The sequence below is a fragment of the Parambassis ranga genome, chromosome 21 (assembly GCF_900634625.1).
Source record: "Parambassis ranga chromosome 21, fParRan2.1, whole genome shotgun sequence".
Lineage (NCBI taxonomy): Eukaryota > Metazoa > Chordata > Actinopteri > Ambassidae > Parambassis > Parambassis ranga.
In genome coordinates, this window is record NC_041041.1 from 9,718,271 (window position 1) to 9,745,017 (window position 26,747).

The window sequence follows — 26,747 nt, forward strand, 5'->3', positions numbered from 1 at the left end:
AAGGACCGGTGGAGCACAGGAAGGTGCAGGACTTTATATTCAGAACTGCAGGACAGATTTACAGAAACATATAATAATAATAATAATATAATAATTTATTTTAATAATTTAATTGAAAAAAAGAAAGAAAAAAGAATTGGTACACACACCAATTATGGAGCTGACACTGTGTTGCACTGTCTATGTGAAACTGGGTCTAACACTCCTGGCCTTTTTCCTACAGTGGCTCCCTCACCTGGCTCTTGTTGGCGGCCACCTTTGCGAACAGAGCCTGGGACACCTTGGCTCTCTTCATCTCCTGCTGAATTTCATCATAGATGCCTGATGTTATGTTGACCAGTGACTCCAGCTTCAGAGGAAGATCAGGGGTGGGACCAGACGGCTTTGGCTGGAAGAAACCATCAACACATGACACCGTGAGTACAAGATTTTAAAAAAGGGAGACTTTATGTTGTTTGAAGAAATCAGATAACAGGAACAGGAAACATCTTACAGGCCTACCATTCATTGCTTAAAGATTGTCATTTGCGCAAAAGCAAATGTAGTGTGTGCACATGAGGTTATCAGCTGACGATCAGGCCAAGTGGCAGACATGCTAGACATGCAGTGTTTCCCTGTATGAGCATCAGCTGCACATCTGCAGCGCACGTCTCCACATGAACTGTGTTTACAGATCAAAGTCATTAAGTCCTCCTCTTTTGTCTTTTGTCTTGTTGTTTCTGTTTGAATGAGCATGTATTGGCTCTCAGCAAGCTTGTATACACAGTGTTTGAAGTCATCCACAAGACATGTTCAGACCAGCTAGCTTACATTCCCTCAGTGTAAACGATGCTGAGATAATTTTACATAGCCATAATAAGAACAGCACACAGCCTTCAATGGGCATTTGCCCTGACATCAGAGGGAACGTCTTATCAGTGACGTTGCTAAATTGTTATGTGCACATGGAAGGAAATTTCCGAATACTGTATAATGTCCTTTATGTTTACAATGTGCTCCTACGATAGCTTTGAAGCAGTTTCTCCATTATAAATGGAATTTGTTAAGATGAAATGTCTTGTTATAGACTGTAGATTACTCACAGAGTTAGAGATCTTAGTCTTGTTCTTCCAAATGGAGGCCCAGGTATCAGAGGTTATCTGCTCATCCAAGCTCCTCTCCCACACTTTCTATGCACACACACACACACACCACACATGGCATGTGATACAGGGATTACACAGAATTACACTGTTTTCTCTCTGTGAAAGTGCACACTAACCTGTGTTAGGCGTGGCGCTCCATGGTTGGATGAGTTGGAGGCAGGAAGGCCCACTGAGGGGTTCATGGTTCGTTCTCTCTCCTCCTGGTAGATCCGGTCTCGCTCACTCTCAGGCAGGTTGAGGAAATTCTGCATGGCCTTAAGGTTGACCAGCAGAGACTGAGAGGCAGTGCGAGGGTCCTCCTCCTTCCTCAGGATCTCTGATAGCAAACCCTGACCAACACAAACACATTTACACTGTGAAGCTTGAAAGCAAATGAGATGTCAGCTTTTCTGTAAGGTTGAAACTGATAGTAGAAGTTGTCAAAGATTGTTCATCACAGCGAGAAGCTGTAGAAACAGGAAGAATGGTTGGACTTTTTTTTAACTTCTCTGATCATTTGTGAAGACGTCATGTACTATTGATTGGAAATCTAACCAAAATCCAAAATCTAAATCAATATTTTTCACCACAACCACTGTATTGTTTTCATGTCACGCAGTTATCAGTAACGAACCTTTAATTTTAATACATTTACTGAAATACATTCCACCACCACTTAAAATTTGGGTGAGGCTGTTGCCGCATTTTGTTACAAAAAACGGAGAAAACCTTTAGATCAACAGTATTTGCATATCAGTTTGATGCTTTACTCTACAAAGACACACAAAACTCCACACCTGGCATCAGGACCAGTAGGCCTATGAGCCACCTCCCATTACATTGATCTAATGGGGCATGTAGTAACCAGTTTAGCACAGCCTGAATGCATCAGGTGTTTGTGCTGCTGAGAGGGTGGGGAAGGAGACTCAATGACCCAGCAAGCAACCCCACTTGCTTCTGCTAATCCCACTGAAAATACCATGAGGTGGGTGACCGCAAAATGAGCCAAACTTGGTGTGAAAAATTACAGTCTATCAGTGACGTTAGCCACCGTTTATTTCTATCAAATGCAGCAATTACCTCTGCTCACCTGATGTGTTCGACAGAATGAGAACTATAAGCTGTTAAATCTGAGAAGTGTTGGTCTCACCTGACAGAAACAAATTTATTTTTTAGATTTTTAATCTTAAACTTATTGCTCATCTTTTCCTGTTCTTAATGCATCACTGCCCGCCTTCTCACCTCCTAAATTTTTCCACATCTTCACTGTCTGCTAATCTATCCTGTGTTCCTACCTGAGTGCGGTTGAAAGCCACACGGGCGAACACGGCCTGGGAGACACTAGCTCTCTTCAGCTCGTCTCTGACCTGCTGGTAGATTTCAGAGGAGACCTCAGCAGCCGAGGGGTTGCTCCCCGGATGGTCGCCCCCAGTCTTGGACGAGCCCCGAGGGATGGGCGGGTGATTGAGGAACTGCTGGTTGAGGGCTTGTGGGTGCTGGTGGGCCAGCAGGCGGCTTACAGCTAGCTGCTGGTTGATGAGGTGGGCCATGGCGAGCTGTTGGCGCACCAGCTGCGGAGAGAGCTGTGGGGAGAGCAGCCCACCTGGCCCCAGCAGGGGCTGCAGGGCACCAGGCGGAGGTGGTGGGGGTGGAGGTGGCACCTGCCCTGTACGGAGAGGAGGGCTGTGGTGGAGGGGGCCATGAGGCGAGGGCTGCTGCTGGGGAGGAGGAGGCTGCTGCGATGGCTGAGAGGGTGCCTGTGGATCTCCTGATCCTGCTTTGAGGAGGGGACTGCCGGCTCCCAGGTGACTGAGCTGAGCCAGGCCAGCCAAATGAGGAGGAGGTCTCGGACCCAGAACACAGAAGTCTGCCATGTTGTCTCTCTCAACTGCAGAGGAGAAATGTGGTTTAAAAAACATGCTTGCTTGACCGCAGTGTGAGAAGATTGATTGCGTTACTTACTTTTAATGTCAGCAGCGTCTCGTCCAGACCACATCTTCTCCAGGTAATCTACTGCTCAACCAAACAAACACAACATCAGTCAGATGGGGAAAAATGCATCACCAAAACAACCACAGGTATGGCAGCCAATCAGAGAGCAGTTCTGTATGTGTGTGGAAGTTTTTTAGAGTTGCATTGTGCAAAATGCAGGTCTCAGTATTCGATAAGACAGAGGCTATAAAAACAGATGACATGTCTGGTTCTGCTTATCCTATACCACAAATTTGCAATGCAACATTAGCAGAGTGCTCATTTAATCATTTTAACTGGCAATCTGTAAAAATATATTATATTGTTAGTTGACTTCATTCACAAAAGTTAGATATCCTCACCTTTGATTTTCTTGTACTTCTTGTACCAGCGTCCGAACTCTTGACATTTGGCAGTAGAGACGTTGGCATAGTAGGAGCTATTCACGATGGAGGAAATCATACTCTGGGGGGGGGATAATTAATAACCAACATAATATGAAATGCTTAGACTCACGCAACAACCACATGGTATGCACACATAAACACGAACACTACACACACATACACACAATGGAAATAGACAAACATTAATCATGACTGGAAGCCACCCATGGAAACTCGAGCCAGTACAGTGCAGAAAGGGAATCTCCAGCCACACACACATATGCTTGCAATTGATGCAGCGATCAACACCCCCCCCCCCCCCCCCCCGATATCCATTTAAACACAATATGCAAACACGTCTCACACACAAGTGATTATGAGACCAAGATACAGGACTAAACATGCAGCTGTTGAGCTTAACATGATTGAGGAGGTGGTGCTTCATTTTGTTGGGTGGAGTTGATTAAAATGTTGCAGAACAATGCAAGTAGGATTGTTTCTACATTTTTAATTGTCCTCGAAGGATCTCAAGGAGGTGGCTTTAAGCTTTGGCCAGGGCACGTCACTGGCTAACCAATGAAGAAGAAGTGTGATGGTATGAAAGCATGTCTACAAGGTGTTGTAATGGTGCAGTGTGTTTAGGGGGATATCCTCCCTGCTTATGTGGAGTTTGTCACCGTTTTGTTTTAACTCTCGTAGCTGGAAAGATAGAGGCGATTGAACTCTATAAGTCCAGATGCCTTGTTTCAATCGCCTCTACGAATATGACCTGGATGACTGAAAATCTTAATCAAGGTAACTGGGAAGATCGACCCAGCTTGTTGAAAATTGAAGGCATGGTACTGTATAAGGATTGTGAAGACTTTGGTGTGACGGTGAGGTTGAGGTGCTGCGAGCTGATGTTCATACCTGTGACAGAGGACACTCTTTGGCCAGAGTACTTTGGTTCATTTCCTTCAGCAGCTCTTTGAGAGCATTCCTGACAGTCGCGTGGTTCCACTGTTCACAAGGCAGATCCTCCAGCTTTGAAAAACTACAACAAAGCAAAGACATACATTAAGCTTTACAGGTTTATGTAATAAATTGATATATCAAGGCAAGTAAACATCGTTTTTTCTTAGCTTTAAGGAACATCAGAGTGCCCAGTATTTTCATTTATTTGTAATTCTGCCTTTTTTGGTATTGGTATTCTGCCTTTTTGTTCAGCCACTCTGAGCACTTCTAGCAGATTTTTTTACTAGCTGTGTTGCAGCTGTAGTCCCTCAATCAATCACACGAGAGTGAGTAGTCAACGTGTTACCAAGAAAACAGAGAGAGGCTTCTTCTGGCTGTCTCTAAGAGGAAGGGAATTAGGTAAACCTGTGATGCTGTGTGTGTGTTAACCCCACATCTCTCTTTCTGGTTTATTATCCTGTTTATTTTTATTCTCAAATAAACCATTTCAACTTTGAGCACAAAGCTATGTCACCGGCATCACTGTGGATACTCAAATAAACATGTAAACAAACCTGGTTAGTATGTGTCAAAACAATAACAATAACTCTCATCTGGAGTTTATCTGTTTTTATCTGTCCATCAAGTCTCTTTTTTTCTAAGGAACTCTGCATTCTTGGCATGCAGACGCTCCCTGACGGAGACAGATAATAGATAAATCCCCATTGGATTGTTTAACTGGAGCTTTAGTGTTTCAGTATTGCTGCTTTCAAATTTGATAGATATGCTAAGTTCTTCAGCTGCAATCAGCAGCAATGACATCAGCTGCCCAGTGGACCCAGTGTGTGAGTCAATGTAACCACAGGCAATGGATGCATAAAACACCCACTGTGGCCAAAGAATCCACACAGATTTTTGTTTTTATTCTGTTATACCACACACAGTTTTACTTGAAATTTAACAACTGAATGACCCAGACCTCTGTAGTTGAATCCGTAGTGTGACCATGTGGTAGACTTCCATCAGCATGTCGGCCACGGTCGCTTCTGGAGCATCCGTCAGAAAGTGGATAGGCAAAGGGTTCCATCTGCCCACCTTGATGATACCTGGATGGAGACACAGGAGAGTTTTATAGTTTTTAGACAGAAATTTTATTTGTATTTTGAGACATCCATATCTGCTATTGGACTGTTTTTTCTTGACCCACCAAATTTCCCTTAATGTCAGAAACAGGAAAAAAGTTTTTTATTAATGAATTTATTGTTATTTCATTGTACAATCACACCCTGTTGAAAAAGAAGAACATGCAAGCACCCAACATAACAGGCACAAGCACTTCATCCTTACACACAGACACACACGCAGTCAGAGGGTTTTTTTCATGGGGACTGGCTGGAGCTGTGAAAACTAAACAAAGCTAATCGCATTACTATCCCCTAAATGAGATCCAGACGGGTCCTGAGAAGTCTCTCCTCTCTCTTTCTGTCCCCTTGCCCACCCCCCACCCACCCACCCTCCTTCTTCATATCTCTTCATTTCCTCCTCCTTTCTCCTTCTTTCACTTTGTTTACAGCTCAGTTATATCTTTGATTCCACTCAGGCCAGGATGTGTTCCTAATTATTTGGTCATAGAGAGGGAGCATCATTAAAGCACTATGAACAGAGGAGACTAAAGCGCTTCAGGGAACCAAAGACCACCACAGAAATTCAAGAGCCTGAATAGAGTCAGACCCTTGTTTTATACCTGTTAAGTCAATCTTTTAATTTTTTTTACAAGTAGAAAAATATATCACTCAAACAACAGACAGCGTACACATATATAGTATAAGATATATACTATATATTCTTCTTATAATAATATTTACAAGGAAGAAAATGCACCTTTTTCCAAGATTTTGAATCATAAATGCACAAAAAACAACTTTAGTTCTCTGGCATTAAAATTGTAAATTTTTGAGGGAGGATGCCCCTAATACGCTGTTGTAAAAAACATCCAGTCAGTCATCCTCTGTCGTGGTTTTCCATACACACATACACAGAAACTGTTTCTCCTTCAGAATGCAGCATCCGGACATCTGAAAATAAGACAACAATTTCACTAATGCTAAGCTGGGTGGAAGCAAACGGCTGAATAAGCAAACAAACACAAACTCACAGAGGACACATGACAGCACACAGAGAAATGGACATGTACTGGCTCGCATGCAAACACACACTCTCACAGTGTGATGATAAATGCATTAATAATTGATCCATCATTTTTTGGTCTGCTATTCAATGGGCTCTGCTTCTTGTCCACATTTAAAAGTAGAAATCATTGTTCCCATTTCCACATTAAAATTCCACCTCCCAGAGACGTGCTTTAATGTGGCCGGCTGGTGGCTTGGCTCATGTCTGAGTGTGCCCATCCGCACAAACGCAAGTCGCACACACAAACACACACTGATGTCTGTGAGTCTTCTGCTCGACACTTGCACAGGCCCGCACGCATGGGTGACTGTGTGTTCACACACACACGTGTACACACAGTAATCCCATTGTCCCATCCTACAATAAGTCTTAATGGTCACAGCAGCCTGCACACGCATGCACAGCTTCTTACAGACTGCTTCCAGGTTCCCACCCCTGGCACACACTGAGGAAAACCCTGTGTGCCTGACTCATCCCTATCATCCAGCAAAACACCCTGAGAAACTCCTCCTGATGAAGATCTGTCATGCTGTCATGGCAGGCATACTATAACTCCTCCAATGGCTGCTTCCTAAATTTCTCCATTACACTTGTATACTACTCTGCAATTAGTGTGTATAAGCTGTGTAAACCCACTGAAAAGGGGTGCGATGTACATGCGGCAGAAAAACCACATAGAACCTGAAGTTATGTAATAAACATAGAAAAATGTATATCTTTCCTTTTCAGTCAATGCTGAATGAAGCTTGTTTGAATGAAGAAGTTCAGTTCAGTTGCATTGTGGAAATTCTTCTCTGCATCTTACAAATGAGCAGTGTCAGAGAGTTCACCAGGTAGAGCAGGCGCTCCATAAACTCAGGCTATGGCACTTGCTGCAGGTTAATCACCCTGCAGCTCATTGTAAGGCGTCCTGTCTCTTTCCACTAACAGTTTTTAAATGAAGGCAAATATGTTAGAAAACAATATCTCAGCCTCCCACAGTTTTGACTTCATTATAACTATTATGTAGATGTAGACTTGCCAGTTAAGTAAGTCAGCATTTCTTCTTTATATTAAGTGTTTACGAAGCGAATGTAGTCAGAACCACAACCAGTCTTAACTCAGATGTCCGCTACACTGCTGATCTGCAGCAATGACCCTTTGTGGCCTGTTAGACGTGGCACTGCAACAATGCTCACTCTCCCTCTGTCTCTCCCCCTGTTGCTGACCACTGTTAACTGTTCGCTGACTAAAGCCGTAAAGTACAGGTCTGCGCCCATCCATTCTATAAAAGCCTTCAAACCCTTATAATTGAAATAAACAATATCTCCCAGTTAATTACTGGGCTAAGCTAATTAAAGAAAGGCCGTGGTCCTCGCCGGGGACTTTAAATACACCGCTGGGACACAAGAATGCAGGACACAATTCAAACAGGGAGAAAATAGCTGGGACTCTGTGTAATTTTGGTCGTGGACCGCAGGGGAAAAAATGTATAATTTAAGCCAGAAATTATTCATTTAACATAAACGCTTGTTTTAAAAAACAAAAAAAGTATTCATTTGAGAGAGGCTGGGGGGAGGTGTGTGAGAGAGTGTGTCTGTCTGTCTGTGTCTGTGTGTTGTTTGTGATACTGCATGACTACACGTTATTCCATGCCGAGTGTGAGCTTGTGCATCCTCACATGGGTTAAATGGAGTTTACTGTACTGAGTGTGTGTTTTGTTTGTGTCGAGCTGTGATGTCCCGTTCAGCCTTTGAAGCCCCTGGTGTGGTGTTTTTGGAGACGAGTGCATTGATGTGGACAGGGGACCAATGTGGCTCGCTGTTTTCCACACACACACTGATGAGACAGACAGACACGGACCTCCCCTGATACTTGGCAAAAACACTGAGGCTAGAAGTGCTACTAATTCATCTGCAAACCATAGCTAACATTTGCCATATCGTTTTGTCGGCTATTTTAGGCCATCACTGTAGGATGTTGTGCATCTGAGTGTTGTTTATTTTGCTCTAACAGGCCGTCAGTTGCAGCTTTGAATTTTACAACCAAAAGATCTGCAGCATAACCAGTGAAGCAAGTTCCTAAAAGTTTTTGGTAGTAATAGTGAAACAGATTCCATCTGTGTGACACTGCATACATGCTTCTTCCATCTCAGTTTCGGGATTTTTTCATCTGTTTGAATGCTATTTCCTGCTTCTTGCATCCATAACAAAATATTCTGATACAACAGTAGCACTGAAAATATTGGCATGCCATGTGCTTTGTTTTTCTTCCCTTGGTCAGTAGAAATAACCAGAGCTTGGAACAAAAACAGGTGTGGCCTCTATAGATAATTTCCCTGATTTTTTTTAAACTTTGTTTATTAACACTTAAAGATGTGTAGACTTGTAGGTGTCATCTGCCCTCTCAGCTCTAGCTTTGGGCCATTTTTTGGCATTGTGAGCTTGATTTATGCTTTTGTGTTACCATATATACATGCTAACCTATAATGTTGTTACAAGTCAACTGAACCAACTGTGAATGCTCCTCTTGGTAGTATTTCCAGTGGTTGTGTACTCTAATGTCTTTGGTGCAGTAAAAGTAAGTATTGTTCAATATTGGCTTGAACTCCTGCCTGATCTCATTAGTTTCAGTAGTCATGTTTGATGTTCAATAAGTAAAAAAAAACATTTGCGCTGTTCTGCTCACAGCAGTGTAGGTCACCTACAGTAGGTAGGCTACAATGAAGGGTCTGCCTAGGTGCAGTGCAAAAGCACTGTCTCAGATACTGTCAAGATGGCGACACCCAGAAGCCATACACTTAAGCTTCAAAACCACTTCACAAAAAACCTGTTGGTGACATTGTGGATGACAGCTAAGGTATTTTCAGATCACCTGTGGCAACAAACAACAATACACATCAAACTCCTGCATATCTGGACACTCCTGGTTTCGAAAGACCAAGACACAAACTCAAACAGCACCTGATGAGGACAACACACTTAGGTTTGATGGGGATCTCCCATAATTTTTAGTCTATTGCAATATCCATGTTGCTAACGCTTGTAACATTTTATATCGATGTGAAGCAACTTCCCCAGATGGAATACTCTGCATACTTGAGAAAAGACAGCAGTTAACAACACTGTCCTGTTGCAGATGACTTCCATGTGTGCAACAATAAATTACAGTTTTTCTTTTTCTCTGCTTCATAAACATTGTCACACATACTATTCTCTCTCTCACACACACACACACAATGTATTTTTGTCATGGAGACATTCCTGTCCAGCTCTTTGTTGTGTCTTTAATGAGTTTTACAGGCTCTGTCTGTGCCTCAGTTGTGTGTTTGAAGCATTCTTGTGCTTATTGCCACTGTTACAGTGAAGTGTCTGCTCTAAATAGACCACCTCACATCCAGCTTTCCTCTCAGACTGCTGATTAGAGGGAGAGCCTCCTTTTAGAGACCATTCTTGTCTTGACCCCTAACATCTATAGTTTACGCTGACAGACTCTGTGTGGTTGGCAGGATGACCTCAGATATTCAAATAACAGTATAGATTATTTAGCCGCATCATTGGTACTAATTGCTTGGTGTCTTTGGCATAAACCCTTTATTGTTGCTTGTTGTAGCTTAGCATGTTTATCATAGAGACAGGATAGTGGCTGGGATAGAAAGCATGTGAGTGTATTATTTGTATGAAGCAACAAAGTCCTATAGCTTAAAAAGATTTAGGGACTCACCTATAAAAAAACGTCTATAATTCACCATTGTGTGCGTATACACACATTGTTTCTTTGTTGTTTTGATTGCTTTTATCTGTTGTCATTGTCAGTGTATTTGTTAGCATTAGCATGGCAGCAGTTTTTTTATGTGAAGGTAGATGTGTGGCTTCAGATACAGTCACGAATTCTAAGTTGTAGTTGTTCTAGGCTTGAGAGTCTCCTCTAGTTAAAATTCTCCTTCAAAATCTGGAGAAAATAAAGTGAGGTCTTGTGCGTAGGTGTTTGTGTTGTCTCGATGACTGACCATGGGCTTGTGCAGCTGAGCTGTGCGAGTAGCCGAGGGCCAGTAAAGCTGTCTCCACCAGCTGAGAGAAGAGAATGTCCTTCCTAACCAGGACAAACTCTGCATGCTCCTCTCTCCCCTCACAGCCGTCTGTCTGCATCCCTCCATCCGACTGCTCCACCACACAGAAGACAGGAATCATCAGACCTGGACAAAAAGGAAGAAAACAACAAGATGTTTTAATGCCTGGCTTTCATTTTTCTATCATCACAACAGTTTATCCCTTGTAGACAGTGAGCATGTGGATTCTATTTGTTGTGGGTAAAGCCTGTAATACTTCATCCTTTTTGGTTTTGTTGAATATTGCAACACCTTAAATTCTCAACAAACTGCAATTGACCAGAAATGTAAAATAAATGATGCAAAAACCTATATAGGCTCTACAGATTCCCAGGCGCTTAATCTAACAGACTATTAGATAGGTTGTCACAATAATGGCTCCACTAACAGACATGCAAAGCCAATATACAAACGACCTGCAGCTGATTTAATCAATAACAGATAAAAACAGCTGACACAAATGCAAAAGAGAGACTAAAGCTAAAAGAAGAGTGAGGTTACATTAGAATCACTGTAGCTGTAACTAATACATGTGTAACCTCCTGCCTTACTCTGACTTTAAACCAGGTCTTCACCCTTTCCCTTATCACACCCTGACCCTTAACTCCAAATTTACATGCTTTTTTATGCCTGCATGATAACTACACTCTACGCTCATGTCTGAGCGAACAACTCCATTCATTTTAGTGGCAAAGAAAAAAAGGCAAAGCCATAGGGCCCTATATACTGAGTAGAATTTCATTGTGCCTTGCATAGTGATAATAGAAGATTCTAGATTCTTGAGTGTGATCTCGGACACAGCAGTAGTTTTGGTTACTAAGCAGCAGCTTTCAAGGCTGAGACATAAAGACTATGTGGAAGTCTCAAAAACTGACAAGAAAACAGTGAGTCAATCCCTGCACACTTCCATAAGATGTCCAACGTTACAGCAGAAGTAAAAATTCTGCACATTTTATACTGTTTTTATTGTCACCTGGTGTTTATATTTACATCTTACTTGAAAAGCCAACCTTAGTTAGTTTGATCAGAATCAATCCAAATCAAAATGGAGACACGTCCCTCCTCAGTATTTTCAGAACCTAGTAGTAGCTGGAATCTTTGTTGGCTCACTGTGCTAATATCACTCCTTCCTTTCCAATATCAGCCTTTTTCCTAAAAGGCTTTTGGTTTTGGGCCACCTGTCAACTGGCAATTAATTAAAGCCCTCTGAAGAAATGATGGACTGAAAGCATTAGGCAGAGTCCCAGCACTAATAATACAGGGCAGTGTGTGTTGTACCATGTGGCCACCACACAATACTAAACACACACATGCATGCTTCCCTGCACACACACACACACACTCATCCATTCAAACACTTGGAGGTGCACGCAGCATTAGCTCCCCCTCCACCCCGATCCATCCCTCCTGTTGTTTTAATCAGTCAATTCCTATATTTCTATTTCCTCCTCATTAATCACTCTGCTCCCAGTCCTCCAGGCTCTCATGGAGTGAATTACACACTGGAGCACCGTGCCAATTCAAGTAAGTGAATTTCCCCCAACAGGGAAATATAACTGTCAACACAGAGCAGCTCCCTCCGACCAGCACTCTCTCTCTCCTCTCTCTGGCTCTATCTCACTCTTTCGTCAGTCTGTCTTCTCTCATATCCAGTGTCCTGTGATTTGCCCGCTGACTGTATGATCTGGTTTGGATGATGTGATGTTGCCTCAAACCTCTAATCCCTCTAATATGTATGAGGATGAGTGAATGGGGATATTAAAATAAGATATGTGCTTTGCAGTGTAGAAGTTGGTGGACATATGGTGTATGTGAGGATGTAAGTGTGTGTGTGTGTGTGGCCCCCTCCTCGTGGCAGTATTGTGGTTTGGAGGAGACACGTTGAGTTTCCTGTCTTCAAAGACAACCCGTCATTATTACGGCCAACCATCCGCTCTGCACAGGAAACCCTGTCCTCCTTCCTCACTTCCTCATTTCGGCCCTCCCTCGATCTTCTCTTACTCCTTCTCCTTTTCCCTCTTTACATTTTAACTTGTCTTCTCTTCTCGTGCGGTTGAATATGAGCCCCTTGTTGACTTGTTAACCTCTTTGTCTTTTCTGAAGCCACAGACAAATTCATTCTCACAAATGCAAACTTTGCAGCCAAGCACTGTTCAAACCACAACCCAAAATTTATTTTTCTTATTCTAACAAAATTTTGTGGAAAGGTTACAAAAAGTAGAATCTATATCCTGCTTGATTTAAAATACCACCATTAAAGAGACAAATCAGTTTACCAACATCAAGACACTAAAACAAGCAGCCATTTAGTCTCTTTTTTACTAAAATATTTCAAAACATTTATCATAATTTGACAATAATTTATACCTGTAAGCATGTCCTTCTTCTCCTGGATGATTTGAATCTAAAAAACATGCAGACCCAATGGAAGAGTTCAAGCCAGCTAAAGTAAGTAAGTGGCTGGTAAGATGTGATTCAACATAAATGACAGAAAAGGCTGCCTGTCAGTGAATTCTGAACTTACAGTTGTTCAGTTGCAAAGGTTGGTACTTTAGATTTTGTGTCCCTGTCAGACCATTATTTAATTTTCAATCACTGTTTGGTTTAGGTGTAGAAACACAATACGTTATTGGACAAACTCTTCCTCCATTTGTTGGGTCTCCATGGTTACCTCCTGCGCAGAATGGAGTATTTAATATGCACCTATTCGTGTGATCACAGGAGGATGCCTAGCTATTAAAAATATTAACCTCTACTCACTCTAGAAAAAAAAAACATTCTTTTAGTTACCTTTTATCGTATCAGCCTATCATATCAAGGCCCCTTGATTTGCCCAACTTATTATGCCCATCAAGGGGTGCAGACTTTGAGCACTCTGCAACAACATTGTGCAGACTAAATTTACGTATTTATTTTTGTGATATTGCAGATTTAAATGTCCTGTTTGTTGCTTTTTAATTCTAAACAAACTATAGTAAAAGTGAAGAGGTGTTTAAGGCATAAGCTGAGATCTTTTACATACAACACAAACTTCCAGACACAATACAGAGTAACCACACACACACACACACACATACACATAAAGAAACAGCTTTCACTATGAAGGCAAGAATCGATAACCCTGAGTGACTTGTATAAATCTTGTTTATATGGAGCAATTCCCTTTATTTAGTAGGCCTGTGTTATACAGTTCCCTTCAGACTTATAGATTAACAGAAACAACTTGGGGTTCTCTCAATAGCGCTGCTATTCTGCAACATGGCACACTGAGTCAAACTCGGCTGATGGCTGAGTTTAAAACATCTCTGACACCTTGATAAGGTGGAGGCAGATATTCTGAAAGCAGGCAGCGTTCACGTTTTAAAACACATGCAACAATGTCGCAGTTTAATTTATTATATGTTGTAAAGGTTTAGTACAAATTAAATGCAAATCTCAACCAAATTACCAGATAATTGGCTGAAGCAAAAACCTAATTATTGTATCTTTCTTTGCAAAGCAAATATTAGAAGCTGGTTGCATCAAGATAAACAGCAGCTGCAGTTAATTCTCCAGTTAAACCACTGAAGCAGAATGCATGACAGGAGAGTTAGGCAGACTTCAGCTGATGGAAGCATGATGGAATTTATGTTTGGGTCGTGTATTAATTTGAGGATTACTGTAGTTTCCTCATCACTGCACATAGATTTGATGTTTTCTTCAATGGGAGCCTGAGTGATACCACATGGAGGCGCTTGCTTCATGTGTGTCATGATTCATTAGTCTGCTCCCATTGAAATCTGTCTGTAAGAACTTCAGTTACGATTATATATTTTATGTGCAAAATTTAAAAAGACAATTTAAGAACAATCATGGAGCTTACCTCCAAGGGGTCTTGGTGGGGCTCCATTGTGGCGTATGCGTGGCCCAGTGGGGCTTCCATTGAGCTCCAAGCGGCCCTTCTTCCCTGGCGGTGGGAGGCTGCCGAGGTCTGGGCTGCCCCCCCTTTGCTCAGGACTGTCCTGGGTGATAGGACTCTCCCCTCCTCGCTCCATCCTCCTCCAGACCTCCAGAGGAGCTCCAGCCAGAGAGAATGAGTCTGAGAGAATTGATGGGAACAGAGAGGCGACAAGAAGCTGAGAATTAATGTTTCAGAGGAGAATAGAGATGTTCTATAGTTTTGTCAAAACTCAGATGAAAGATATGACAGTCGGAAATACACTCACTCAAAATGCTGACAGATGCTTAAGGCTAATTCATAGGTTTCTTTCAGAGCAGCTAGACTGTTGGCAGGCTCCATAATCCATCTTTAAGGTATATGTATTTGTCCACACAGCAGTGGTTTGGATGAGTTCTGTGTGGAACGTTTTGCTGATGATGATGCCTGGGTGTGTCAGATTAAATTCTTGGTTGGAAAGCTGAACTTAAAAATGAGGACTTGCTTCCACTACACCTGGGAATCTGGGTATGTGCATATGTTCCACACTTGTCCAATAACAACAATGCTTGCGCCAGCTTCACAAGGATGATAGATAGTTACTCTTCTGCCACATGAAGTTGGGTGGATGTTATGCTTTCAGTGTGTCGTAAACAATTTACTGTGTCCGCACGGTATTAAGGCGACAACCGTGCATATGGAGGAAAGCTAGAGCAGAGAGTGTGTCAGAGAGTGTTTCCTGTAGATGCTGGAAATGCAGTCCCCAAATAAACTACACATCATCTGCAAGGGAATATAATCCCTGTTTTAGTCTCTGTGGTTAATCTAGGTGTCCGCCACACTGGGGCCTTGTCCACATCATGATGTCAGCATGATATTACATGCAGAGACAGAAGACACTGAGACACACTGAATCCACAGGACTGTGGAAAGTCTCTTAAAACAGAAGTAGAGACAGGAGGCAGTGACCTTGTTCACTCACATACTGCACACATTATATCATGCATGGCCACAGCCTCCATCATGTACGCACTCACATACATTTGTGTGAGTGTACATTGTGTGAGCTTCATGGGTTGGCATCCCCTGATAAAGGAACATCAGCCAAACGTCTAATATAGGGTAATACCATTAGCAACGCTGCCAGGCTAACACGCGCCAAAGTATCAAAGAGCAGCCAGCTCACTCTGTGGCCAAATGGACAGCTTTTATTTACATACGAGCCCCTGGGCAATATCTGCCAGCATGTGTGACCCTCAGCGAAGACACAGAGATTAGAATCTGTCAGAGAAATGAGGGTGAAAAGCCAGTTAGGGAGGAGATGTAGATTTGGAAACAAGATGTAGAGATGTAGAATTGGAAACAAACACACAGAGGGTGTCTGTATGGAGTGACAGTGAGCAGAAATCAGCAGAACAAATGAGGGAGAATCCGTGTTTATTGTTTGACTTCCCCCTCCCTCATTTTTTTAATATTTCTGCAGCATTTACTGCTCCAGCTGTCGCAACTCTTAACAGCTCAAAACAAGAGACTTGTTTTTGTGGTGGTGTCTGTCCTCTCTTCCTCCCTGTCTTTTCTCTACCTTCTCTTTCTCTTACACAACAACAACAACAGCAGAGCTGAAAAACACCAGTCACCACAAAAAAAGTAAATAAAACTCCCAATCTGAGAAGTATTAAGAGCTTGGGCACAGTTTCAACATGAATAATAAATTAAAAACATTAGCTTTGGCATGATTAAAAAGTGTGGGAGACAGAGAGTCCCAAAAATGCAAGTGGCAAAGTTTAATAAAGAGAAAGAAAACAAGTTCAAAGAGCTGCACTAAGAGGAGAGCGATGAGTTTCAATGTGAGTACAGTGGCAGCTATAATTCACAATATGAGGCTTGCTGAGAAAAAGCAAATAAATTCAACCGCTAACAATGCTGTCGGTACAATGACGAATAAAATGAAGAGAAAAGAAACTCACTAGATGCGTTGACAACCAGTTGTGATTGAACCTGTTGTGTTAAACTTATTTAATTTCCTACAGAGAGTCTGACTTTCTCACCAACAGGTCCCGTCTTGCTTTAAACCCTCACCCACTCCTCTCTCAGCTGCTGACGATTCCTATCAAGAGCTGCCCCCGCCGACATCTCACCATCTAACCTGGGACACACACACACCCAACCCTAACAGATACACAGATTTCCAGCATCAGCCTAATCTCCCAACACATCCTGCTTCAATTACATTTCATTTGGCATTTGTCTCGGGGGTAAAGAATCTTATCCAGGCGTGCATTTTTTTATGTTTTGCTCACTTGATGCTATCGTCGAGATAACATGTCCCACCTGAACAACAGCAAATATTACCACATGCGATCATGATCAGGTCAGGTGCGGTTAGACCAGATTATTCAGCGGGTATCAGACCAGAGATGGAGCTTCTGTGATTTTTTTAAAGACACAGAGAAGTTTTCCTGTCTTAAATTTTAATATGTCTCTTTTTGCAGAAAGGGATATCACAAACATTATAAACTCCCATAGATCAGTCTAATTTCAGGCTTCAAGCTACAATCCGCACCTTGTGATAAAGTACTGACAGTTATTGACGTGTTTTATGTGTGATGACAGTGAGTAGAAACTCTTTTCTCAAAGAGCCAAAATTCTCTACAGACATGCTAAGTGCTACTTGCTAGCTTTCATAGATACTCATAGTGTTTCCTCTTTATTTTGATTGGTTGAAGTTAGCTTGTGATCGATAGTGCCTGCTGTTTCCAAACAGTTGCCCAAGACACTCAGATAGTTCTGTGGAACATCTGACGTGTCAGGTTATGGAGTTGATGGAGGTGCAGCTCTGCCTCAGTATCAGGGTTTTATTAACACTGATGCAGAAATATTGTTATATTGATCTGAGCACTTTGTCCTCCAGGTCTGTTACTGTTAATTTTGAGACACTTGAGTATTTACATTAACTGTTATATTATTAATTACAACCGAAGAATATCCTGTTTACCCCCCACGCATCAGCTACTTATTTCATGTGTCACTCCAGTTTTATTATCTGACCCTTCAGGAGCCTTACATTAGAAACCACAGTACATGCTGACTGCATTTTGTTAGTCCTGATTAGCTTCATCTACAACAGTTAAATACTGCATGTATGAACAGTCAAGTTAATCTGCATTTATTTATTAATAAATAAAACAATAATAGATCAGATGTAGCCAGTTTTCTATTGAAGGGATTCTTTTACTGTGATGTTTAAAATAGATTTATCTGAGGGTACTGCTGTTATTAGTACTTTTACTGAACTCACATGCAGTGTTAATGATAAAAAAATATAATAATAAACATAATGAGCATTGTGCTCTGCTCTAAAATGTATTTTTATGGATAAAAGCTGGCATTTCATATCAGCAGTAAGTCATTGTTTGAGATTTAAATTATACATTGAGTGTAAGTATGCTATTGTTTATAAAATATTAAGATGTGGGATGAGTGAGCAGCCTCTGAACGTACACAGAAGTAATGTACCGGTACTCCAGAATAAGTAAATCACATACATTTATACAGCGTTATTGGCCCTCAAATGTACTTAAAGCACCAAAGTAAAAGCTGTAAATTTTAGAAACTGTATGTAAATAATAAGGCGTGTTGATGTCACAGTCTCACGTAAACATCTTCTGTCACAGACTGATAAATGCTAATCTATTTTATGTAATTATTACAGGCGTGTTGAGCAGTAACCTTTTGTCCTGAGGACTGTCTTTAAACAAACGATACGACTGCATGTACGGGGCGTCGCATGGTAATGGCTCCCACTGCCATTAAAATCATGGATTTATCAGTCTAAGATTGTTATCGCCCGCATCTTAAATTCATCTGCAGTGTTTGATAAGCTGCGTGATAGTCGCAGCATGTAATGTCTTGTTGATAAGGAGAGGGGTCATGACATATTTCCCAATTTATTGCTTCTCTGGGCAACTGTCAGGTATCTGAGATGAATGAATTATTAAGGAGTACCTTTTATAGCGGCTGTATATAAATATTATGAGCTAATTCTGAAATATGAAGACACAAAGAGAAGAGAAACTCCTCATGTCCTGTTTGTCCCACGTGTTTGACACAACTTTGTGTTGTGATGATAAGCGACTATCAAATTCCACATTATTACACGTTCCAGACATAACAAATACACACTGAGGGCCAAAGACGACGATTGCAGAGGAAAAAAAAATGTGGACACACCCAAAGAAATAGGAGAGTAGGACACAACAACAAACACACCTATAAACAACACGTCCAGCTCAAAGACGTAAACACACACAAACAACAGGCCAACGTGTAATTCAAAGCCAGCCTAAACTCCACAAATCAGACGTGTGGTTTGATGGCTGAAGTGCATGCTCTGCACTTTTTAATTCTAGTTTTTAGAGTCGATCAGTCTCTCTGCTTTATTTCTGTCTCCCCTTGATCTGTTTCAGACGCTCAGTTTCTTTAAGATGCACCAGAGAGGAAAGTTGTTTGCTTCCCAGTTCCACACACACACACACTCACTCACTCACACATGCCGTCAAACCCACTGCAATAACTTTGAGCATACTGGAACCAGAGGGCAGCAAACACAACAGCTTTTAGTTTTAAAACAAAAAGACGTATAACTAAGAGCGAGGGAAAACAGCAGAAAGATAAGCAGTAAGAAACATGGCTGACAATAAAAGCAGAACTTACATCTCCCCCAAGCCTCTCCTGCTCTAACTGCTATCTCTCTGACTGTTAGAATACGTGTCTTCTAATGAAAGGTTCTGCCTACAACATGCAAACTGGACAGGCAGTGTGTGTGTGTGTGTGTGAGAGAGAGAGAGAGAGGGAGAGAGACCTATGAGGGCATTATTAGCTCTGATAGCGGGGGAGAATGGGAGAGGCGTCACCTATAGGAAAATATCCAGAGATACGGCTGTTCTTCCCGTTCAGGATCCACTTTTATAGCTGGGTTATCAAGCTATTGGTTAATGCTTGGCTCTGCAGCACAGATAAAACAAGGCGGGAGGAGGAGGGAGGGGGCGGGGAGGGGGATATATTAAAAGCTCTGCTGTCAAAGAAACACCAAATGCACACATGCATGTGTGCACGGGGAGGGACGGGCTGTGCCGAAATGCTCTGACACACGACAACTGAAGCCAGCAGTTTGCTTCATTCAGGTTCATGTGATTTGATCATTCTTGTTGTGCAGCAGTGGTCAGACTGTTTCACTTCACACTGTGGTTGAAGTTGTCAGACCATCACAGAAGCACTAAATAAATTGATTAGTCTATGAATTGTCAGAAAACAGTAGAACATGATCATTATTTCCTAAAATGTAAAGTTGGTTATATCTAAACTCCACCAGCACAGGAGGAAAAGTGTTGATCTTTTAAAACTCAGTAAAAAAAAAAAAAGAAAAAAAAGTTAAATCCAAAATGTGGCGTTCCTACAGCTTTTATTAACTTTATTTTAGAGATACTCTGTATTGGCTGATAATGGTTTTAGAATGAAATATGAACATTTTTTGGCAAATAAGTTGACAGTCCAGTGAATGCAAATGTTGTTTTTTTTCAATCTGAAGCTCGTTTAATTTAAACTGGAGAAATCAACAATGATCAAAGTCTCCTGTTCCTGTGAGTTATAAAGCTATTGATTGATCAGTAGAAATTTATGTTTATTTTAGCACTCAGAACTAGAAGAAGAAAGATTGATACGCATACATACGCTAATTATTATTTGCTTCATTTTAGAAATGCATGATAATTGGCTAAACTGAAATATTCCACTTTCTTTGTCATTAACATATTTGCAGTGCAGCAGGTTTTTAAGGGTAGCAGAGTTCTGATTTTTGGTAATTGTGTGATGGAAAAAAGAGCTACACTCCTCCGACACTATAGATATAATTATGTTGATATGTTGACTTCAACACAGGAGTGACTTGATATTCTCTGTCAGGTGCAAAAATGAATACATATATTGACACTATAAGCTTTAACACAGCTCAGGTCAGGCTTCAGAAACACGTTGAAGTTTAGAATCGAAGAAAACTCATGAACCAGCAGATTTCCAGAGTTTTCTGTTGCTGCTTCATGCAGAAGTGTAAAATGTTTCCACTTTTTGAGTTTTAATCCCAAATGGCAAAATACAGATGTGGAAACTGCTGCTCATTTGGCAACACACACTTAATGTATCACTTCTGCATTGATTCTTTATTGAGTAACTTTTCATCTGGGGGACTGAATTCCCTGCAGCACAAAGGAGAGCATGTAATGATGTGTGTGTGTTTGTGTGTGTGTGGTGTTTCCTCACAAGAGAACCATTTTCTTCTTGTTCTTTCTCTTTATATCACTTCAATGATCAAGCAGTTATCAGAATTGATTCAAGTTTTCTCTTTTTTGGCAGATGAGAACTTATTGGTTTCTAGGGAAGTATGAAAATATTAAAACAGGATTTATACGGTTTTTCTACAACACTTCATCTTAATTAATAAGCAGAAAGAAGCCCAAGAACTCTCTTAAGCCTGAAAGCAAGATGAGGCATCTTATGTGGCTGAATTTGAAGAGTCTTTTCTGTTACATTATTTTGGAATTCGCTGTTTATGGCCCTCAGATGTGAGACTGTGTTGTTGGGAGAGTTGGTGTGAGTGGAAGACAGACCTTTAGGGCAAACACACAACTATTTGTAGCTCTAGAGAAGCTCCATGAACCTACATACACACACACACACACACACTGAGGAAAGCAAACAGGGTAAGGGGGCGACACGTGGGGCCTTCTGGCAAACATGTTTGGCTTTCTCGTAAACATCTCATTTGATAACGCGGGATGAAGAGCAAGCATTTACAGCCTCACCCTTCCAGTTAGTGGATGTGCATGCATGCTCTCTCTCTCTTACACACACACACAGGGTCTTACAGACACACAAACAGACACTAAAGCCGCACAAACCACAGCCAGCATGCTACACAGACTCTCTGCTTTAACACTTCCAGGGACCACACACTGACTCATAATACAGTCACTGACAGCAGGGACCAATCAGAGCAAGAGGAGCTAACACATGTACAGAGGGTGCACAAAATAATACTGTCATGGAGAGAGGGATGGATGCAACCTGTGTGTGTGTGTGTGTGAGTGTGTGAGCCAATGATTTAAACAGGTTTCTGTTATTTTGACAGCAAGGGAAAATGCTCTCTCTCTCTCTCACACACACACACACACAATCATCAGCTTAATAGGAGACATAACCGTGATTGGTGACGCCCACAAATGTTGAGAGGAGCATCATCGGTGCCCACAGAACTCCTGCACTATCTAATCTGCAGTTTAATAGTGCGGACACGCCCATATTACGTGTGAGTTGACACAGGAAAGCTGAGGCAAGTAACCTCCATATGCTTCCTCACATTTACAAAGACATGGAGACATAAAAAAGAACTAACACGAAATAACGCGTCTTCCAGCCAATGAAAAGTGCTGCCTTGGTCTCCATAACGCGCATGACATTGCAGACCATAAATAATGCGCGCATCACCCTGAGATCTTCCCCCTTAAAGCTTAAAGCCTCTGCAGCACAGTGAAAACCAAAGAAAATCTGACTTTCCTACTGTGTCTGATCATCTTTACGCACCAGTCCACCCCCTCATCCTCCTCCTCTGCGCGCGGTGCGTTTAACTTTTTTTTTTTAAACAAACTTTAAACAGGAAGGCCAGAAATTCTCCCATCACCGCGACTGAAACGAATTCGTTTCTCCTCGCGGTCAACTTCCAAAAAAAAATCCCATTTTTTTTTCTTTTATATTTATGTATACTTTTTTTAGTTGATCTGCTGGAGGCACATGGGAAAGCTGAAGTGGTTGACAGCGCAGGCGCGCAGTGCTGACACTTTTATTTATATTATTTAAATTGATTCTAAAACAAATCTTGCTATAAATTTAATCTGTAGATTAAATATCTGCTCAGGTGAAAACCTCAGAAAAAAACATTTCTGTTTGCTGTTTGGATTCTTGCAGTGGAGGAGTCAGCCTGCGGTGTTTCAGAGGTCAGAGAGGACGAAAAGATTTTAGAGTCTGAAAGTAGCTGCTGTCAGTGTGACGAGCTTCGCTTACACACAGACATTTAATAAAAGGACGCGTTTAAACACTTGGGGAAAAATCACGGCAGTGGATAAACTTTCATTTCGTGTTCCCTAATTTAAAATTAATACAAATGGACTAAATGTGAATTATTAGCCAACAGGAGTGTTTACGTTGTTGACATGACGCTCTGTAGGAGAACTGTTCCTCCTTTGGCTCCAGTTTCTTTGGATCAGACAGCAGACCTGAGGCCTAAACTTCTCCTCCATCGCTTTTTTTGTGTATAATTTTCTGAATGAGATGGTGTGGGTGAGGTTGAAGGCCCATATAGTTACCGCGGATGTTCGACACCTCTCCATTTCCCTACATATATTTTATTTATTATCTGTCCAGTTGTCTGCGTCAGTTTGCGAAATAACTGGTGTAAAATTAATTTGGTGCTATTATCTAAACCCTGTGCGTGTTAATGAGTGACACCTCTCAGATTCATTGGTCATTAATTATTTTTTTTTAAGTTAAAAAGTTACAAAGTGGGACAAGCTGCTTCTGTCTTGTTTTCTGGAAAAGAAAATCTGATTTAACTCACACACATTTTCTCTGACGCACACACACACACACACACACTTCTTGCAGTTGCTGTAAATTACTCTGAAGCTGAGCCATAAATTTAAACATCATATTATTATAAGCTGTGTGGGGTTGTGCTAAAGCACAAAAAAATAGAAAAAATAAAACATAATCTTTAGCTCTAATATTTACAAATTGCAGAGTTTTATAAGCTAATTGTGATATTCTGATTTGTTATCACCTTGAGCAACATTTTAAACCCTCAAAATAAACAACAAAATAGAAATTTTAATAAAATTAGCACGCACACTGTAGTTAAGTGCCCCAAACAATGCACATTACGAAAATATGTTCCCAAATTAAATTTTAATAATAACCTTAAATGTTAATATATCCCCACCCTAAATAACAATAATAACAACAATAATAATAGTAATAACATCTGTTGATTCGTGTGATCATGCATGATCAGACCTGCAGCTGTGTGTGTGTGTGTGTGTGTGTGTGTGCGTGCTTACTGTTTACGGCGTGTCTGTAGCGCTGCTGGCCGCTGAGGAGGCTCTGTCCATTGATCAGGAGTATTGAATCCAGGGCTGGGCTGTGGTTCGGCTCCTGGACGCGCTGGATCTGTGTTGAATCTGGAGTCGGAGCCGGACCGTGGATCCACAAAGAAAAAAGTTAGTGTGTTTATGTGTGTGGCGCCTAAAGCAGAGCGTAGTGGGTGAAGAGAGGTGGACGGAGGATGGGAGAGAGTTTATGAACCGCAGCAGCACCCTGTCCCGCAGAAAACTCGATATTTACTCGCACTTCTTCGCTTTTCCTTCGTGCTCCCTTTCACGCGTGTGTCCGCCTTCTAGTTCACGGGGCGTCTCTGTGGCGTTTCCTCTGAACTCATCCTCGAACGAAAAACCAAAAAAATAACGCGAAGCAGCAGTGAAAACGATCTGAAACCAAAACAGACCGTCCAGGAGGAGAAAACAATCTAAAAACACAAACCTGAGCGAACAGCTAACGCACACTGCAGGGTTAGAGTTTGTCTGCGCGGAGGACCGGTCTCCAATCAGAGGGTGTCACTTTCAATCTTTCCTGTGCCAGCGGGCGCACTGACTGATAGAGGGAGGAGAGAAGGGTGGGGAGACAAAGACGGAGAGGAGAGGAGGGAGGGAACAGGGGGGCGTCAAAAAACTAATAGGACTCATGGAAGCAGTTTGTGCGCCGGATCTCTTGCAGGGCGCAGGGAGATGAAATGTCCAGCAGTGATCAGACATGCTGTGGGGGTCGTGACCTGTGTGACCTGTTGTGATGTCTCCTTACAGCAAAATGTCTTTAATCATATCTGATTGGAGTCTTCTGTGCGATGCGATATGCAGCCAACTATCAGAGAGACCTTGACATGAAGAAGAGAGAAGATAGACTGCGTTACTTTTCTGTGATTAGAATATTTCTGCTTCACGCAGCAGGAACTTATCGCCTCCCTCTAATACCATCAGTATCATCCGGCAGATAATCCACACGAGCTGAAGTCCATGTTCTGATACATGTTAATAAGTAGCCTAATAATAAGTCAAGGATGACCCCCCCCCTTCTCGGGCTGCCGATATTAGATGCCCTGAGTCAATACCACAGTGCGCAGTGTCTCCTGTTAATGATCAACCTGTGACTTGATAGACAGATGTCACCATTCAGTGTTTAATAGATATGGAAGTCAGCGAGGGTCAAATGGCACCAAAGACAAATTTAATATGAAGTTTATGAACTTAACGGTTGGATTTTGTTTTACAGTTAAAAAGTTTAACTTCAGTGAAGCACGAACCAAACTGGAAACCTTTAAATAACAATTCTAAAACGCTTCTCAGGGTTCTGATTTGGCCTTCTATAAGTGTCTTGTGCACATTTTATCACGAGCATGCGCACACCCGAATTGAGCAATACGAACGAAGCCACGGATTTTACAACATCTGCAGCACTGTGACTGTGCGTAAAATGCATCCAAGACTGGTGGCTGCGCGGAGCGTTGCGCTGGTATGAGGCGAACCGCGGCGGGCACCGGTGAAGAGGAGGGTGGTGGGGGTGTCCTGCGATTTGCTCCCGGCCTCTGGGAAGCTCAGGGTTCACATAAAAGTGCGCGCGCAAAGCTTTTCAGGAAAGAGTCCGAAGGCGGAACAGGCCTGCAGGCAGAGTTTGTGGGGAATTACAGCACAGGTATCACAAAACAAACTTGAATCCTAACCTGATTAGCAGAGATAAACTAAATCTTCATCTTAATCATCATCGCTATCACTATCATCTTCATCATCATCACCAGCACCGTAAAAAAAAGTCCCCACATCTTCCACTCACCTCTGTAATGAAGCCGTGATATCAGCGCACGGACACCTGGCGGCTCTCAGAGATGCGCAGTCCGGATCAACTGGAAGCAGAGAATGGCTGAGAGTCAGTCCGCTCCTCCGCTGCTCATTCGTCAATATTATTAAATATGATAATGACGCTGATGATGATGTCGATGCGCGCGGTGGGGGAGTGATGTCTGCGGATGTTATAGGAAGAAACGCAGGCCTGTCTGCACAGACCTGTGTGTGTGTGTGTGTGAACCGTTTGGTGAAATGAACAGATTTTCTGCAGTTATGTTAATGTCATTGTAACGAGCTCATTAGAGGTTGAAATTAAGAGTGTTGAAATCCATTTAAAGGTTTATTTGTCACCATATAAGGCTGGTAAACCCAAAGTGTCTGGGTTTTTTTTTATTGGGCGAGATTACGCGCCAAACTTTTCCCTCTGAGTGGAGGAACGCACGCGGCCTGTAGCGCTTTTATTTTGGAATTATTTGTATTATAAAAAACTGCATAAATTACCAGGTGGGTGCATTTAATATTTCGTTTTAATCTGTGACAGCATGCATACGGATCAATTTATTTGATTTGTGCCAAATTCAGTGATTTCAGCTAAAAGTCTTTTTGTATTTAATTGACGCTATTTCAGTGGCTGAATCAAACCTGGCTGCAAATGTGAAGCAAATATCATAAAATAATTCCTAAATTCATAATCTTATTATTTTCAGTTTCAGATATTTTACTACAATCGCAGAAACATAACACTGAACTGTGTTGTTGGAAGTTAAATCCAGTGTTGTGTCGTCAGCCTGCAGAGAAGAGATGGTCGTATTATTCACAGAAACTAACATCATTTCACCTCTTCATGCGAAGACACTCGGCAGCAGCAGCGCAGTGAATTATTGAAGCCCGGTAGGGGAGTCGTTCGCCTGCAGAGCCTCTCCAGCTCTGTCCCTCTATCTGTTTTCCACTTCTTGGTGAACTGGGAGTCCAAGAACAAACTCAAACAACCGTGAAAAGCTCCACGGTGCAGTGAAGCAGGATGGAATATTGATCCCTGATGGAAACAAACACAGAGGGCTGCAGTGAATTGTTAATAAGCGCTTGGGTGATTACAGAGTGATGTGTGGCAGGTGAGAGGTGTGTGGCCTCCCGGTGCCTCCA

General features: G+C 41.9%; 1 protein-coding gene across 4 annotated transcripts in view; it reads right to left on the reverse strand.

The window, feature by feature from the left end:
* The window catches only part of satb2 (SATB homeobox 2), a 36,031-nt gene extending 11,703 nt beyond the window's left edge, over window positions 1-24,328 (reverse strand). For 2 of the 4 annotated variants that reach the window (XM_028393307.1, XM_028393305.1), the window contains exons 1-11: window positions 23,772-24,328; window positions 14,554-14,769; window positions 10,593-10,778; window positions 5,394-5,520; window positions 4,391-4,514; window positions 3,458-3,560; window positions 3,087-3,137; window positions 2,420-3,012; window positions 1,262-1,474; window positions 1,083-1,169; window positions 236-388 (exon numbers count right to left, since the gene is read on the reverse strand). In XM_028393307.1, coding sequence (XP_028249108.1) covers window positions 236-388; window positions 1,083-1,169; window positions 1,262-1,474; window positions 2,420-3,012; window positions 3,087-3,137; window positions 3,458-3,560; window positions 4,391-4,514; window positions 5,394-5,520; window positions 10,593-10,778; window positions 14,554-14,725 — 1,809 coding nt within the window. In that variant the 5' untranslated portion in view covers window positions 14,726-14,769; window positions 23,772-24,328. Of the gene's footprint in view, window positions 1-235; window positions 389-1,082; window positions 1,170-1,261; window positions 1,475-2,419; window positions 3,013-3,086; window positions 3,138-3,457; window positions 3,561-4,390; window positions 4,515-5,393; window positions 5,521-10,592; window positions 10,779-14,553; window positions 14,770-16,574; window positions 16,608-23,771 lie in introns of those variants that run through there. The other 2 variants (XM_028393308.1, XM_028393306.1) reach the window with 2 other exon arrangements.
* Between the last annotated feature and the right edge of the window lie 2,419 nt (window positions 24,329-26,747).